Source organism: Falco punctatus (genome assembly GCF_963210335.1).
Source record: "Falco punctatus genome assembly, chromosome: 4".
NCBI classification, from domain to species: Eukaryota; Metazoa; Chordata; class Aves; order Falconiformes; family Falconidae; genus Falco; species Falco punctatus.
Genome location: NC_137583.1, coordinates 37,879,916 through 37,897,712, shown reverse-complemented (window position 1 = coordinate 37,897,712; position 17,797 = coordinate 37,879,916). Strand labels below are relative to the sequence as shown.

The window sequence follows — 17,797 nt, the reverse complement described above, 5'->3', positions numbered from 1 at the left end:
CTCTGTTTTCTCCCCACACAGTGGAGGTCAGCCAAGCTTGCCTTTTTTTTTCCCCCCCCTGTTATCATGAAATATCATGAAAGGAACGTGCATGCTGATGTGTAGATCTAATATGAGTTCTGCCTCTGCCTTGAACCTGAAGCTCAGCCCAGCCCTGAAAAATAGGGCATGAACACAATTAAAAAGTATTTGACCCTTTTCCTGTAATTTGAATTTTTTCAGTTGTGCAAAAGTATGTCTAATAATTGCTAATTTGAATTTTCCTGTGGGAACTTACTGAGAATCTTACAAGCCATATATACTGGTTCTTCTCTTTCTGATTCACTTATCCCCCTTCTTCCTCTTCTATGCTTGTATCTGTAGAACTGAGTGGAAGTAAAAAATTTATTTCTATAATAAATACCTGTACCTGTCTGAAAATATGTCTAAGCCAACACTTAATCAGTCAGGAGAAACTGTCTTTGGGAAGTTGTGTAAAAATTTCCTTTAACTAGGTGACTTCTTTTTACCTTCACACTTTCCTTAGGGATTTTTTGGGTGGGAAGAAAATGACTAAAGCAGATAAAAAGGAGTTGGTGAGATGAAAAGGCAGCAACTGAAAGAACGGTACAGTCTGGAGTGGCAGAGAGTGCTATGGGTGGAGAAAGGAGCATTTTTTAAAGGATCTTTCCACGCCATTTTCCCTTCAGGAAGGAAGGTTGAAGTTGGAATGCTTGGTGAAAAAATTACATGCTATGGCTCTATCTAGTGCTAGCTGTGGTCTTAGCATAAACGGGATAACAGCTCACATTAGGTGAGGTTAGGCAGGCATACAGTTCACATCACAGCACATACTAAACAGAATAAAATTAATTTCATAATTTAGAGCACAGTGGTCTTTAGAGGAACGTTTAGCTTGGGGCCAGGAAGTCCTACCTTTGAAACACCATAGTCTTCTCATCTTCAGTGCAGCAAGCAAAGCACAGGAGATTCTCAGCAGCATCAAAACAGACTGTGGGCTCAGCACAAGGCTACCTGTGGTAGCGTGTCAGGCTACCTCTAGAATTGCTTCCAAATTGAGCTTATTCTGTGACCAAATCCTTTCATCTCTACTGTAGCAGGGGTTGTACTGTAGAAATTGAGCAAACAGGAGAATAAACACAAGAAGCAAATAACTTTGCTGTTAAAAATGGCAATAATTTACCATATGACAATATAGCACAGCTTCAGTAGTCTGAACCCTTTGAAGTCATGTTGGGTTTATGACCACGGTTAATCCGTACTCCCACGGTGCAGGCGTGATTGGTGCAAAAAGTATTACCAAGATATTCTGTGTTAATTTTTTCAGTGCAAACAAAAAAAGTCCACAATGCAATTTTAAAGAAGTTTGTGCTACATGTATTATGTGGTAATAAAAGTAGCCAAAGTAGCAGCAGGTTTTTGTGAGGTTAGTTTGAGACATTTGAGTTGGTGACTTCTGGGATTAGTGAAGTTCCACTAGTCTGAAGGATTTAGGCTTCTGTGTCTCTACTTTAACCGCACTTGCAGCAGTCTGACTGGAGATGGATCCTAAGTGCTTACACGTGTATGTAGTGTGTATCTGTCAGGGAGAACAAGTTAGGTGATGTTCACAGGAACAGACATGACTCAAAAGCTTTGTAGCAGCTTTCATTTTATAAGTGGTCTGCGGCATAACCCAACGAATAACATAGTGACTAACTGGTTATTCTGTTTTGGCAAACATCCTGAGATATGAATATGGATGACAAAGGAATTAAAACCAAAAGTGACTTGGAACAAAAATCTGCTAACTCAGCACTGCTCCTGAAAGCAAATTTAAGCCAAACAGTCTTAAGAAACTGGTGCTGGGTCTAGATTTTTGACTCACTGAGCTTAAGCAGACCATTTCTAGAATAAACTGCTAACAGCGTTTCTATAGTTTCTGAAATATCACAGGAAGAGGGAAAAAGCCTTTTTAAAATATAATTGCTATGCAATAAACATGCAAAATTTTACAAGCAGAAATCAGTTCTCTCTCAGAATGCACTTCTCATAAATGTCTTAATCTCTGTTCCTATTTTCAGAACCTCAGATATGTGATGACTACACCGTATTTATCATTCTCTGACAAAGTGCTCTGAAGATTAGATAGGCCAAAAGAACGTGTATTGCAACTCTACCTTCATAAACTCAAGTCTCTGTGCCTATAAAGCTAATACACTTGTAAGTAATTTTAAGTAGTTTGATAACCTGCCAGAAAATACAGCTATACAGAATTTGTGGTGTTATGCCTGACATCCTGCAGGAATCAGTCAGTCATTCCATCACAGGACATGGTATTTATACTTTATTCAGGGACGTAAATATAAAAAGCAATTTGCGTTTCACACTGAAGTGATACACAGCAAGGAGCTCTCAGACTAGTTAGGCAAGAATTAAATGTGAGATTCCCGAAAGATCTCCTAGGTTGGTACAGATGTGTGACTGCAATGCCAGGGGTTTACATGTAAAAGTAGGGGAGGGACATGGGATAGCGAGGCTTTTCTCAAAGTGACCTTGACTGCTTTCACAGAAAAAGATCCATTCTGAACAGGCTCTTTGAGCAAATATTCCAGGCTTTATTATCTTGTTGAACCAGACTGCCCACAGTTGTAATTAGCAATATTCTTTAAGAGGGAACAATGGTTTCATTGTCACCACATACATGCTGGTAGGCAATATGGAGAATTACAATGGAAATATAACAGCTAACATCTGTTTTTGTCATAGGGACAAAAGAAACATAACCACAATATCAACATAGCATTCAGACTGGGTGGCCATTAGGGTCTGCAGAAGAACACCCTTTATCTGTGTCTTTATTCCTATTTGTAGTGAAGAAAGACCATTTGTTCTCTCCATTGTGTGACACATTTGATTCCTAGTCAGGACATCTAACCTAGTTTTAAACTCTTGTACAAGGCTCTAACTTAATGATTTTTCACCATGGGGTTCAATTACTTCCACAGAACCTTGGCAAGAAAATGTGGCAAATGTTTCTGTCAGGAGGCTTCTATTTGCTCTTGACATCTCCATTTCCACCAGAAAACAGGGATCAGCAAAGTGAAAACAGCTGAAAATTCTTTATTACACACATGTATTTAGTACCCAGTGGAATGCAGATGTTGAAGCCATTTAGTACCTGGTAGGATCAAGACCTGAGGCAGCAAACAGAGAGATATCACAGAAATATCCAGGATATTAATTCAGATTCAGGGAAGCTGAAGGTCTCTTTAGAATTTAGTAGAATCTAGCTAAAGAAAAACATACGCATTCAATAGTAATGGGGCTGCACTGCAATCATCTGATTCTCTGGGATACTCTAAAACTTACTGGGAAAAACCACATTGTGAATGACCGTCCAGTATTGCTACAATTAAAAACTAGCTCCCAAGGTGGAGCTCCTTTTTGGTTTGCAAGACAAGATTGTGATTTAAAAGGTCTAATCCTATTTCACTGTGCAATGAGCGCTGGTATTGCTCAAGGACCAGTCACCTCTCTGTGCAAGTGGCTTTCCCTGTCAATAGTCTGCAACTGTCAACTGTCCTGGTTACAGAACGAGGTTACAAGATTTGGATAGGTGATGATCTGTATTGATTTTAAAACCATGTGCATTTGGAAGCTACAGTAGTCAGGAAGATCAAATGGTAAAACTGAACTGCAAGTTAGAACTTCAGTAGGACTCTGTAGCCACCTCTGCTCCACAGTCTGTGCGGGACATTGGGCTCAGCATTTGAGCTTGGATAAAATACTCTATGTGCTCTACCATACCCAGCTGCTGAAATAAGTGTAATCCTATTTTTTTACCTAATGGGGATATTACCAGTCTTTACTATGATAGCCACTGAAGGTAAAAAACCCGTCCTTTTTATAATGGAAAACATTTTATGTCATGATACAAATTTGTATCTCCATATGAGTAGCTTTAGTTGATATCTGTATGTGCAGGACTTCCACAGTTCCAAAGATCAGAAACACAGACAGGCAGGTAGATTAATACTGGAGTTTCCACCTGAGATGAAAATGTACAAATTTTAAGATTCCTGAATTTCCAAGTGCTAGGCAACCTGCAGCATAACTCGGGGAGGAAGATATTTAACTCATTTTATGGATAATAAACATTAGCCCTCTGACTACTTTAAATAGCTTGCCTTAGATAACATGTAGCATTTGTTCAAGTGTTTTATTTTATAAATGCTGTATCTATCATTTCTTTCAGGAGCAGCTTTTTTTTTTTTTTAACCTATATTGATACATATGAGAATATGGCTGATGAACATGAAATTTAACCACCTTTGCTCACACACCACCTGCAAATGGATGTGGTGTTTCCAAGTGCTAGTTACAACAGGGCCCTGAGTACAGCAGCAGGCACTAATGGCCCTGACCAAACTCACCTTGGGCCTCCATCCACACCCTCTGCCCATGGGCCTGGAAGCCTCATTTAAGCTCGGGCCTGGCCTATAATTCTCCCCTGAGCTATGTTGCAGATGTACCTCTTCCTAGTCCTGTTCCTGAACTGTTTCAATTTAGTAGCTTGACCTTTGCCTTATTACCTTGCTTTTGCCTGATAATCGATGGACTGGCCATGGGACCTGCTGCTGTCACCACCTGCTGGGGTTGCTGTGGGACTGTGCCCTGCTGGTGACATCGCTGCCTGGCCCGTGCCGTGGCTTGTCTTCTCTTAGTACACAGCTGGCTCTTGCTGCTCCCTTTGTTTTACAGAGTATTTTTTCCAAACCTGTTTCAGGCTTGATTATAGTTACTTGCTTGGTACAGGTACAGATTGGAGTTCTCATTCTGCATTCATGCTGTGAGAACTGGCTCCAAACTGTCATTTAATAAAATGATCCGTCGCTGATCATTTTATTTTATCATTCCCCAAAATCTTGGGGAATATTTCAGGATAACTTCTCTTATTCATGCAAGCATTTGTGGTGCTTTCTTTCTGCAAACATTCTTAGGGAAACAAGCAAACTACTCCTACATGTAAGAAAGGGAAGTTAGGATTACCTTGGAAACAACTGTCTTGATTTATATTGTTGAATAATTTGTGCACAGTTGTTCAGCAGTAACTGGAACAAAGCTTTCTAAAGGATATGCCTTCCTTCAAATACATAAATTATTTTTCCTGCAAGCAACTTTTCCCTTCCATTCCCTTCCCTTCCCTCTCCTCCACAGCTGCTTTTGGTCTCCTATTCCAGAGGTGTGTTCAAAATTTTTGTCTGGAGCACAAGAAGAAGAAATAAGGGGAAATGGATTATTGCTCCACAGTGCTGAGGGCACTTTCATTCCCAGTCAAAACTCCCATTAATACCTCTCTGTCTCAGAAGTTTTGGCTTCCTTGAAGCAGAGGAGATGGCCTTAGCTCACAGCTAATGAAACAGACTTCAAGTGAGGAAACTTGCCATCTATATAGCCAGCCACATTCTTTGTGCTGAAGATGGTGTGGTATTTGTGAAGGATTTTGGATATGAAAACCACTAATGATTGCTCTTCTTCTAGTGGAGATATAAGGGCACCCTTTGAATCACAATTTTCAGTCAGATTTGACAGAAATGCTATAAAATAGCCCTTTGATCTGCTCTCGGAGCCTTTCTCCAGTCCACCCAAGCAATCAGCAGCAGATTTTTATCTCCGAAGAGCCCTTACTGCCTAAGCTCACTCAGGACACATGCCAGATGTTGCCCTCGCTCTCAAGTAAACTGTTCTCGTTACTTTTAGCAGTTTTGTTGTTTCAGAGGTCAAAAACATAACGGCAGAACACTGCAATACAAACACCTTGAACTTGAACAAGAACTATTTTTCAGCACCGCAGGTACCAGTTATTTTCTACCTTTGAAGCACTTAAGGCCGTTCTGCGCTAGAGAACGTGCCACTTTTTTCAGTCAGAGAAGACAATTCCTTCACCAAGCCTTTACCTCGGGGGCGCGCTGAGCCAGTGACTCACGTTGTGAGGGCCGCTCTTCCGGGGCTCCTTTCAAGTACCCCGCAGAAAGAAAAGTCATTTTGCATCGTACCGTAAACACATTTTAAACCATAGAGTTTTGGAGCCGCCTCTAGTGACCGCTATTCCCCTCCACAACCATTTTTTTTCTTTTAAAACCGAGGTGTAACGCGGCAGCCGCCCGCTGCGCCGCCGCTGGTGCCGGTCCCCTTAGAGCGCTGCGCCACCAGGTGGCGCCGCCGCCCGCCCTTCCCGCCACCGGCACGCCAAGATGGCGGTGGGCGGCGTGGCGCTCGGGCTGGCCCTAGGGCTGGCGGCGCTGGTGGCGGTGCTGCTGTGGCGGCGGCGGGCGGTGGCGGTGGCGGGGCGGGTGTGCGTGGCGGTGCTGGGCGACCTGGGCCGCAGCCCGCGGATGCAGTACCACGCGCTGTCGCTGGCCCGGCACGGACGCGACGTTTCGCTGCTGGGCTACCTCCGTGAGTGCGGGCGGGCCGCGGCCCGCCCCCCCCCCCCCATCCCCTCAGGGGCCGGCGGCCTCGGGCCCGGGCTGAGCCCGGCTGAGGCGGCCGCGGCGGGCGGTGCGCGGGGCCGCGGCTCTGACCGGCCTCTCCCCCGGCAGAGAGCGTGCCGCACGGCGACGTGCTGCGCAGCGACAGGATCCGGCTGGTGCCCGTGCGGGAGCTGCGGGGGCTGCGAGGTGGGTGCCCTCGGCCCGGGGTGCGGGCAGGCGGCGGGGCCGGGAGCTGCAGGGGCGGGTCGAACCGCGCGGGGGGCGGGGGGAGCCCGTCCGTGCTGAGCCCCGGCGGGCCTGGGGCGCGTCGCGGCAGTCACACGCACAGGGAAACATCGCTCGTTCTCTTTTTCTTATTATTTTTTTTCCTCTTTTTCTTTTTTCTGTTTTGCTTTTTTGCTTTCTTTTTTTTTCTTTTTTCTCCTTTTCTCGTTTTCTTTATTTTATCTTTGTTTATTTTCCCTTTTTATCTTTGTTTATTTTCCCTTTTTATCTTTGTTTATTTTCCCTTTTTGTTTATTTTCCCTTTTTGTTTATTTTCCCTTTTTGTTTATTTTCCCTTTTTGTTTATTTTCCCTTTTTGTTTATTTTCCCTTTTTGTTTATTTTCCCTTTTTGTTTATTTTCCCTTTTTGTTTATTTTCCCTTTTTGTTTATTTTCCCTTTTTGTTTATTTTCCCTTTTTGTTTATTTTCCCTTTTTGTTTATTTTCCCTTTTTGTTTATTTTCCCTTTTTGTTTATTTTCCCTTTTTGTTTATTTTCCCTTTTTGTTTATTTTCCCTTTTTGTTTATTTTCCCTTTTTGTTTATTTTCCCTTTTTGTTTATTTTCCCTTTTTCTCTTTGTTGTTTTACCTCATGTGTTTCTTTATCCATACATACCTTAACTACCTATACAGAACACAGAACAGTCATTTATAGGATCTGTGAGTTTTTTGTCCGAACCCGTTTCCACTGTCACATACCCTTATTTTAAACCTCTCTCTGATGTGCTCATTCCTGCCTGGAGAGCTGTAATGTTCTTACCACCTTTTTCTGTCCTTTTGCAGTTGGTCCGAAGCTTTTCCAGTATGGCATAAAGGTCATTGTGCAGGCAGCACAGCTACTGTACACGATGCTAACGATAGATCGGCCGGCCTATGTTCTTCTTCAGGTATGTTTTGTGTTGGCACCAATTCTAATATAAATAGATAGTACTATGTTACAGGACATTTTTAGTGGTCTTAGACATTGTTCTATTCGAGAGCTGAAACTGGCCCAATCAATGGTGTAAACCTGTATCAAACTACATTTTTGGCTCTAAACTTTGATACTTAGTTAACAACTCCAACAGCTGTTCTTCCTGTTAATTGTTGAGCTTCCAAACTTCATTGGCATGGATAGTAGAAAGAATAAATCTTAATAGAAATGTTTGTATGTGTATTGGAGGGGAATTTTGATCCTGATCCAATGATAAAATTTGAAGTGCCTACCAATCTTCATGGGAGAAACTGGCAGTTCTATGTTTGGTGAATACAAAGTTGTCTCTGTTCATTAATACCCTTTAAAGTGATGTGATTTTGATGATTTAATTTTATTTTTCTGGTAGTTGCTTAGTGTTTGTCACTTGACCACAGTCTTATGCTATTTTTACATGTTATTATTACATTTTACATTTTACATATTAAACAGAATCCTCCAGGCTTACCTGCTATAGCTGTTGCCTGGGTAGCATGCCTTTTCTGGAGAAGCAAACTGATAATTGATTGGCACAACTATGGATATACTATAATGAGCCTGAGTCATGGAAGGAATCACCCATTAGTACAAATTGCAAAATGGTTTGTACAGTAATTTCTTCTCCTCTATAAATTATGTACCTTTGCAGAATTCAGAAGAATGGAAACCAATGGGGGGAATATAATTAGTGAAGGGCTGTTTCTGTGAAGGGTTTCTGGATTTTGCTATGTTAAATTGCTTTCTATTTCAGAAAGCATGGTCTAAAACACCTTTGTTAAACATGTAGGAAGGCAATTTGATGAATCGGGTTGCTTTTGAAGGCAGGTTGCTTTTACGTGCATGTGCAAGCTTTGATCTTGTTATTAGAATTTCTTTATATACTGGGTGTGTGTTATTCTCTAATGATGCCTTATACTCCATCTCATCTTTAAAGCTCTGTTTCTTGCTGAATCAAATTGGTGGCATGCAGATAAAGGATTTTGAGTGTGGTGTTCTTAGGGCTTAGAGGATAAGGGAGTCATACTGTATCCCCTCTCAAACTGATGCTGCTTCGGTATAAGGAGCAAGTCAATAATTGGTAATTAAATTTTAGTTACTGGGGGCAGTTGGGTTTCTTTTGGTTTTGTTTGGCTTTTAATTAGCATGGGCACTCATGGGTGGTTATTGCTTGGCTAATGTGATTGCCTTCCTGTGGTTTCTAACTAAGATTTAATTTTTGTCAGGTATGAAAAGCTCTTTGGGCGTTTGTCTGACTATAACTTGTGTGTCACTAATGCAATGAAAGAAGATCTGTGGGTGAATTGCAATATAAAGTAAGTCTCATACCTCTAACTAGTGTGTGCTTATGTGAAGTCAAAGGAATGTATCCCTAATGATTTTGGATTCAGGGGAATCTTACGAAAAAACAGGTTTCCTGAGCCCATCCGTCACCCCTGAAGCATGTTAGCTCAGTTTTGTAACGAGCTAGTGGAGTGTGGGCATTCAGGAACCTTCATTACAATTTGACTAGAAGGTGGCAGTCCAGATGTTAAAGAGGTTTGCTACCAAGCTGCCTACGGAATCAGAATGAGGCAGACATCACTGCGTTTTTTAATAGTTACTCTGCCTTGCACATTTTTCTTTTGCAGTCAGAGGTCTTTAGGATCAAAGTTGCTCAAAAAAAGTTATGAAGTAAGATTAAAAATCAGGACAATGATGTCTGCATTACACCCCTTGAATATGCACACAATCCTTTGTTACAGGATTAATGTGTCCACCTTGGTGTGTTCCAGCTAACTTCAGGAATACAGAAACTTGTAAGAGTCAAAAAATTAATTACTTTGCTGTATTGATTTACCTAACATTGTTGTAGCCTGCCACTGTAGCATGTATGTTTTGTGACATCTGTTTTTTTATTTAACATGTGAATTTATTTCATTACAGGGCAGTAACGCTCTATGACAAGCCAGCTTCTTATTTTAAGGAAACACCATTAGAAATTCAGCATCATTTGTACATGAAACTTGCCAAAGACTATGAGCCTTTCAAACCATGGTATGTGTAAGTAAGGCATGCTGTTACAGTCCTTAACCAAATGACGTAAAGTTATTGCACTTAGATACCAAAAATACTTTTGAATGAGGTCACAAGTTACTGAACATGTCAGCAGGCAGAGTGCTCTCTGTGTGCTCTTAGCCAGCAGCTGATGCTGTGCAAGGTAGTGTAATTGTCACTAGGAGAGGCCAGAATAAGTGAAATCATTGAACTGTGATACCACAGTGCTTGGTGTGTGAAATAATAGTGTTTTATTTTTAAAGAAGTTGGCATGAGTACTGAGGCAATCTGTAATCGAATATCTCTAGGGTGGAACTCAGCAGTTGTCTAGTTCCCATTAAACTAGATGACACTGATTGTGTGCTTTGTTCATAGCATCCCTCCCTTTCACTTTAGAGAGCCTCCAGGCTCTTGGTCTAAGTGTTGAACTCTCTGGCTATGTGCCGGATGTCTCCTAGAGAGATTTAACATGGAGTTACTTTACCAAACTAATGTTTGAAAAAGAAGTGAAAGCTGTAGCGTATAGTGCTTTCTTTTTGGAAATGCCCATCACAGAATGTATAGGTTCTGAGTTTAATTGAGTAACTGTAATGTTGGCCTCAGTGCTCTATGATTTGTTACATCCATGGTTTTACTTAACTTGTGATTGTTTGAGACAGGGCTGGAAAGAGAGGCTGACTGTTTCCTCAGCTTGTTAAGGAAAACACTTCGTTAGAAGATGGAATCGTGCCTATAGCCGTAGTGTCACTAGGCTCTTGGTAGAAAAGATGAAAAAACGGTCCCCTTTGTGATCAGGTACCTCTCTGCAGCTCAGTACTGTGATGACTGTGTTTCTAGAGAAGCTGAGCAGCAAATCCGAAACAGACTGTTTGGAAATTCATGCAAGTTAAGCATAGTATTTCCTTCTGCGTTTGTTGTCGGTGTTTGTGTAGTCCATACTCAGAAAATTCTGTTTCTGTAGTACAGAGTCTGTCAGTTTGAGTGCTGAGAGATCTGCCTTTACAGAAATGGATGAAGGAAATGGACATGTGATGAAAACCAGAGGACGGCCAGCTCTTCTAATCAGCAGCACAAGCTGGACAGGTTTGGAAACACATAGTTTTATTCCACTGTTTAACAAAAGGTAAAACCAGGGCTGCTTCACTTCGTCACGCTTGACACGCTATAGAGGCACGTTGACATCATTAGTGGCAAAGTTAGGTTTTTCCTTCATTTGGCTGGAAGAATTTGAAGACATGTTGTATATGATACACCTTGGTGGCTAAAAATCAGTGATTTGTTTAAAGTTGTATTTTAATTCTAGAGCTACAGTCTAGAGGCTCGGCTTCAAGAATGGTTAAAAGACATTTCCTACTTCTTTTTTTAACTTCCATTCTAGGCATACTATCTTGCATGGAGGTGTAGAACAGATAAAGAAACTAAAATATGTACTCTTATTTCTGATGGTGGTATTACATAATTGTCTTGCTTTTTGCCCTTTTTTTTTTTTTTTTTTTACTCCGCATGAAAAAGGGGAGCAGAGTAGAAACATCCATCGCTAGTAACCATGGGCAGAATTGTTTATACCTTTGAATTAACTTTCTACTCCTAATTTTCTAGCTTTAGCAAGCAGAAAATTCTAACTTGGTAGCTTTGAGGATGTGCAGTATTTGTGGCTTGTCTGCCATGTTGCCAGTAAGGGGAGCAAATACAGACTTTTATTTATGAAAATAGTTACAACAGATTTTTAATAGGAAAAGCATGGTCCATTCTTACGTAAAGGTGTGGAAAATCATGATGGTTGTTATTTAAAGACAATAATTATAAATGAGAGAAATATGACTATTACTAATAAAGGCTTCTCTTCCAGAGGATGAAGACTTTTCAGTCCTTTTAAAAGCCTTAGAAGGTAGGTATGAAGGAATTAATCTTACCTGTTCAAAGAGGAGTGCTTGTATTCCGGATGGTTATGAAGGGTTTTGCTAAAGAACAATGCTTCCATACTCAAGTGACAATGCAGATGTATTTTAATTAGCAGTGGTTAAGAGTAGTAGTTGAAATACAGATATGCAACATCTGGATTTAATTAGAGTACTTGTCAGGGAGAATTCTCGTAGAATCGTTTAGGCTGGAAAAACCTTTAAGATGACCAAGTCCAACTATTAACCTAGCACTGCCAAGCCCACCACTAAACGGTGTCCCTGAGCGCCACGTCTACACGTCTTTTAAAAACCTCCAGGGATGGTGACTCCACCACCTCCCTGGGCAGCCTGTTCAGTGCTTGACCACCCTTTCTGTGAACAAATGTTTCCTAATACCCAATCTAAACCTTCCCTGGTGCAACTTGAGGCCATTTCCTCTCATCCTATTGCTTGTTATCTGGGAGAGGAGACCAACACGCACTTGCCTACAGCCTCCTTTCAGGCAGCTGTAAAGAGCAATCAGGTCCCCCCTGAGCGTCCTTTTCTCCAGGCTGAACCCCCCCAGTTCCCTCAGCTGCTCCTCATCAGACTGGCACTCCAGCCCCTTCCCCGGCTCTGTTGCCCATCTCTGGACACGCTCCGGCATCTTAATGTCCCTCTTGTAGCGAGGGGCCCAAAACTTCACACAGCGTTTGAGGTGCAGCCTCACCAGGGCCCAGTACAGGCTGCAGTCTGCCATTCTGCTTCTTACTAGCTTGTAAATAGCAGTTTTGTTTCCTAAGATTTTTGTGTACTTTCAATAGGCATCTGTCAAAAGGAGAGAAGGGAATACACCTTGGTTTATTCTGTAGACTTTGCAGCTGCATTTTCTAATTGATAATACATTGAAACAGCTGATACCTTGTAGCGGAGCAATGCTTTATGAATAGTGCATTTTAAACAATCTATAGTTGATTTCACTTGAAGCTCTTCAGTTTTAATATGGCTAAATTTACTGCTGTTTTACTAGGTATATGCTTGTAAAGAAATTACTTGAAGTAGAAAGTTAAACAATTAATATGCTCTGACCATTTTTAAACCAAGCATCCATGGGTTTTTGACTATAAACAGTTTCTTTTATCTTTTCCAGATTATGAGCAGTATATCAACGAGGGAGTCAAGCTTCCGTCTTTAGTATGTGTGATAACAGGTAGTAGTTTATTTGTGTTACAATTCTTTCAGTGCTAATACAGAAGAAATAATCTTTCTTCTTATGTTCTATGCTGACTCTTCTGTTGATGTTGGAGAGAGGAGGGACTGTTGTCTTTTATGTCTGATTTTAAGAGTAGTGATTTATAGTTGGACTGTTACAGCCACATAATCATGGAACATCTTTAAAGAAGAGAAGCTGTCTGCCTCCCTATCTAGTACAGCTGTGCATTATTCCATGTTCAAATAAAATTAAGTCAACATAGGGATACTGCTGCAAAAGAACTGTAAAATCTGATGTTTGAAGTGTTAGGCAGAAAGATTTCTATTTAATGCTCGAAAAGAGAAACATCAAATGAGATTTTGCCAAAAAGCTGTATAGACAGAATGAACGCTGTTTGATTAACCTTCTCATTAACAGCCAAGTAAAACTTAGTGTGATTTCGAAGGGCCAGTTGTGCTGATGAAATTTGTTATTACTTATTTGGTTATCTTAAGGCTGTAGGCAAAATGCAGGTCAAGGCTAGGGAATATCCATGGGCTGAGGCCAAGTGTGTGAGGGTCCACAAGGCTCAGGGCCGGGTCCTGCACTGGAGACACAACCCCACATAACGCTGCAGCTTGGGGTAATGTTGTGGGAAAGGGCCTGGGGGTGCTGGTCAGCAGCCGGCTGAATATCAGCCAGCAGTGTGCTCAGGTGGCCAAGAAGGCCAACAGCATCCTGGCTTGCATCCAAAACAGTGTGGCCAGCAGGACCAGCGCAGTGATTGTCCCCCTGTGCTTGGCCCTGTTGAGGCCGCAGCCTGAATCCTGTGCACAGTTTTGGGCCCCTCACTACAAGAGGGACATCGAGGTGCTGGAGCGTGTCCAGAGATGGGCAACAGCGCTGGGGAAGGGGCTGGAGCACAAGTCTGATGGGGCGTGGCTGAGGGAACTGGGGGTGTTTAGCCTGGAGAAAAGGAGACTTAGGCAGGACCTGATTGCACTGGAACAGGCTGCCCAGGGAGGTGGTGGAGTTAAAAACCTGGAGTTTTTTAAAAGACGTGTAGATGTGGCGCTCAGGGACGCAGTTTAGCGGTGGGCTTGGCAGTGCTGGGTTAATGGTTGGACTTGGTGATCTTAAAGGTCTTTTCTAACCTAAATGATTCTGTGATTATATATTGATGGCAGACTCTTCTAAATAGTATGGGAGAAGTCTTAAGTTCATGTTGTTTTCAAGGGGACTTAGTCTTTTACATGTCTTTCTGGGGATTGTGTGTGGTATCCTTTTTGATGTACTCAATAAAATGGGAGGTTGTCTGCTATGCAGTAGGATGCACAGACCACACTATTTTCAGTCGTCTTGATAAAAAAACAATGGTTTTTTTTCTGTTTTAAACAGGTAAAGGACCTCTAAAAGACTACTACAATGGACTGATAAATAAACTGCACTTTAAACATATCCAGATCTGTACACCATGGCTTGAAGCTGAGGACTACCCTCTCTTGCTTGGTAAATAGTGGATTTTGAAATACGCTTGAGAATGTGTGAAAAACAACTTAGCACAGTTGCAGAGAGCTGATAGAGATTTTGCACAGATGCTGGTAGAACACAGTAAGCGAATGAAGTTGGTGGCACGAGTCAAAACCAGAAATTTACCATCACTAACCAGCAAAATTGCTGAATTTGTCTCAACTACAGTTTTCCAGTGTTACCCTAAGAAGTGGATGGAGTGCCAGTGTGGCCATTTTAGCCTGTTCTTTGTAGTCTTTGTTTCTTCTAACTGTGCTGAAATACAGCATGCCTGTGCACGTTCCAGTTCACTTTCAGGGTCACTTCAGTAAATGAAATCATAAAGTGTTTGGCTGAGCAACCAAAAGTAGCTGAAATTCTAAATTAACATGTCCTTGGAATAGTATTCCCTTAGCACTTTCATTATATTAGCATGAAGTGTGAGTAAGCTTAATAAAGTAGTAAAATACATATTCAGCTTGATTTACATTCTTCAGGGTTAGAGCCTGCCAATTTATATGGCTGTAAAAGACTGCGTTTATTGGGTTCTTCTTAACTAATTAATATAATGTCTACAAAATCACACTGTAATTTCTCTATTTTGAAATCACATCAACTGGAAGAGGTCGCTAGTGAGCCGTGCAGCTTATCCTGTCTGATACTGATGGGGTTTTCCTTTGTGCTTACCCATTTTTAGCAGATTTAGAGGCAGAAAAGCTGTTACAAGATGGGTGAAATGTTAAGATTCCCTTTAATTTAATATGCACTTGCCTGGTTTGTTTCTAAAGTCTGACTGATTTTAGTCACAAAGTACATTGTGTGCTTTTTTTCCCCCCTGAGTGTTGGAAATTGAGTCAGTCTGGGTGGTGTTGAAGGTAGCTCATGTTTAGCTTGCATCACCCGAAGTAGTACATAAACAGAAAGGTTTGGAGTAAGACTAGAAGAGCTGCTTTCAGAGAATTCAGACTCCTGTCTGGTTTGTTTGCTTTTCAGGCTCAGCAGACCTGGGGGTGTGTCTCCATAAATCATCTAGTGGTTTGGATTTACCCATGAAGGTGGTAGATATGTTTGGCTGTTGTTTACCTGTGTGTGCAATACATTTTGAATGGTAAGAGCTTGCTCATTCTGATACAGTTTAAGTGGATCCTATAAAACAGTATTCTTACGAAGCAAGAGTTCAGCAGCTACTGCATGTATCAAATGAGATTCCAGTATTATGCTGTAATTTTTTTCATTCGATAAGCTAAGTTAGAAATCAAGGTGGTTTTATTTTCAGTTCAAAAAATTAACAGTAGCTTCTATGAAGTTGGGAGTGTTTAATGCAACCACTTGCCTTAAGAAATAACTACCCTTTAATCCTTTGGTTCCATATACTTAATGTAAAAAAAAAAAGCTTCCTTTGCATAATATGTCTGTTCTGTGAAGGGGTGAGTTTATGCCTAGTCAGAATTTATGGTCCTTTGGGGAAACAGCAGCTTTTATAAAGAAAGAGAAATTCTCTGGCAAGATCTTATGAACTGGATCATGGACAGGTTTTCATTGTGGGTTGATTTTAGATTATTGCCCTGATTTTTAATGTATGTCCAGATGAGTGACAAAAAGATAGAGTGAGGGCCCTTTTGTACTGTAATCACAGATTTAAAATAGTCTGACATAGAAGGGAGAAACAGTCTTTAAATCTGGAAGTTTAAAACTGCCACCTTCGTTCCATTTTGTCGGGTAGGAAGCTTGTATCTTAAACGTGCAGGATCATAATGTTACATCTGAAGAGACTGTGCTAGGGTATCTGTGACTATGCGACTTTTTAAAAAATCTGTATGTCCCACTTGCTGCTTTTTGCCTCATGTTTTCTTCTATGACTTCTGTTCACAGTTTACATGAACTTGTGAAACACAATGAAAATGGTCTGATATTCAGGGACTCGAGTGAACTTGCAGAACAGCTAAAGGTAAAGACTTGGCTGATTTTTCTTTCCAACTAGCTATAACTGCAAAGGTGCTACCATGTGAGCCGCCTTTCCATATCTGACTATCTGTGCATTTTGCATTCTCAGAAGAAACTGCTTTGCCTGGTGAATGAATCTGAAGCTGGCAAGAACGTGTTAAATATTGTCATTGGTCACCATTTATAGGGCCAGACCTAAGAGCGCTCTTTTACTGCAGCATTGTGGTTGAGGGTTAGCATGGGGAAGGCTAGAATGAGCCTCAGATGTAATGTGATGGTATTTTTCTGTGGTTTTCCTTTTTTGACTTACAGATGCTTTTCTTGGAATTTCCTACACTGGAAGGCAAACTTCACAACTTCAGAAAAAACCTCCGTGCATCCAAGCAGCTGCGCTGGGATGAGAGCTGGGACCAGACTGTTCTTCCTTTGCTTGGGCAGAATGAATGACTGTTTGTGGGGGGGGAGGGTGTCAAAAAAAGCTAATACATTCCTGGAGCTGTATAGGTTTGATAAATTGTTAATAAACACTTTGTATTGTCTATAGTTCAGTTTTTAATTAATTCATCTTGGAACAAGGGTTTGGACAAACTTCTTCCTTTAAGATTTGAGCTTCTCATGTGAGTAAGTATAGTGCTGAAGGTGCAGCTGAGGTGATTTCTTACGTGCTGTCTAAATGTTGAGGGAAAACACGGTTCCTGTGCTGAAGAGCTTGAGCCTTGCCATCTGGACTGCTGTTCCTTACCACTTGGGATGAATCTTCAGAAAGTGGGAGGGAGGTTTAGTTACTCTAGGAGCTCCTATGTGCAAAATCCGTTACCCGTGCTGCTTGAAGGTCACTTTTTGGTGAAGATGTTTGAATACATAGATAAACCATTACCAGTTATACCTAGTGTACAGTAAGTGCTGTAGCAGATGATTTGGGTGTGTTTTCTTGCGAGTGCAGATGCCTTTTATTTTAATTGTCTTATTGGAACTTCAAGGTAGTGGGGGGAGGTGGTATTTTTTCAACCAGTAGAATATTCTTGGCTAGTCTTCCCTAGACAAGGGCTGAATATCCTCTTGTATGATTTCATTGAGACAGAACCATTTTATTTCAAAGTTCGTTTTCCTCTTTACAGTGTGTGCAAGAATGTGAAAGCACAGCCAATGGTATGTGACGGCTTTACTGAACGCTCAGAGTGAAACAGACATTTCAGTGAGTGTTGTCCTTGTACACTGAAGTGAATGTGCCCATTTGCCCTGAGAAAGAACATCAAGTGCATTCTTTGTTGAACAGATGAATAGAAAAGGAAAAAATGAAAGCAAAACATATTATTAAACTATGTGTAACTTAATAAAAGGGCACTTCATTTTGAGTGCTCCCTCAGGTAGACCTTTCATCTTTTTATTGTTGATAGCAGTGTTCATATGCAGACCTAATTGCTTACAAGAGGTTTTTCATCACCTTTTTGATTGTAAAATAGGTGTCAGTCATCTAAGGAATAAATCTGCTTGGCTCTATTATGTGGTTACTGCTTTTCGGAGTTCTTCCTTCAGTGGTGGCAGA

General features: G+C 41.2%; 1 protein-coding gene across 3 annotated transcripts; it reads left to right on the top strand.

The window, feature by feature from the left end:
- Window positions 1-77: 77 nt before the first annotated feature.
- On the top strand, window positions 78-17,751 carry ALG1 (ALG1 chitobiosyldiphosphodolichol beta-mannosyltransferase). 3 transcript variants are annotated; one of them, XM_080387407.1, is made up of 13 exons: window positions 78-6,441; window positions 6,585-6,662; window positions 7,524-7,627; window positions 8,146-8,294; window positions 8,916-9,005; window positions 9,616-9,726; window positions 10,688-10,809; window positions 11,576-11,614; window positions 12,757-12,816; window positions 14,197-14,307; window positions 15,301-15,415; window positions 16,180-16,255; window positions 16,564-17,751. In XM_080387407.1, the coding sequence occupies exons 1-13, from the start codon at window positions 6,237-6,239 to the stop codon at window positions 16,696-16,698; spliced, it is 1,395 nt and encodes a 464-aa protein (XP_080243533.1). In that variant the 5' UTR covers window positions 78-6,236; the 3' UTR covers window positions 16,699-17,751. The 3 variants fall into 3 exon arrangements, with proteins under 3 accessions (XP_080243533.1, XP_080243532.1, XP_080243534.1); XM_080387406.1 differs by having other exon boundaries at window positions 9,616-9,732; XM_080387408.1 differs by lacking the exon at window positions 12,757-12,816 and having other exon boundaries at window positions 9,616-9,732.
- Window positions 17,752-17,797: the final 46 nt, after the last annotated feature.

Coding starts and splice junctions, on each gene's coding strand:
- ALG1 (XM_080387406.1), top strand. CDS start 6,237: ATGGCGGTGGGCGGCGTGGCGCTCGGGCTGGCCCTAGGGCTGGCGGCG. Junction 6,442..6,584: donor TTCGCTGCTGGGCTACCTCC/GTGAGTGCGGGC, acceptor CTCCCCCGGCAG/AGAGCGTGCCGCACGGCGAC. Junction 6,663..7,523: donor GGAGCTGCGGGGGCTGCGAG/GTGGGTGCCCTC, acceptor GTCCTTTTGCAG/TTGGTCCGAAGCTTTTCCAG.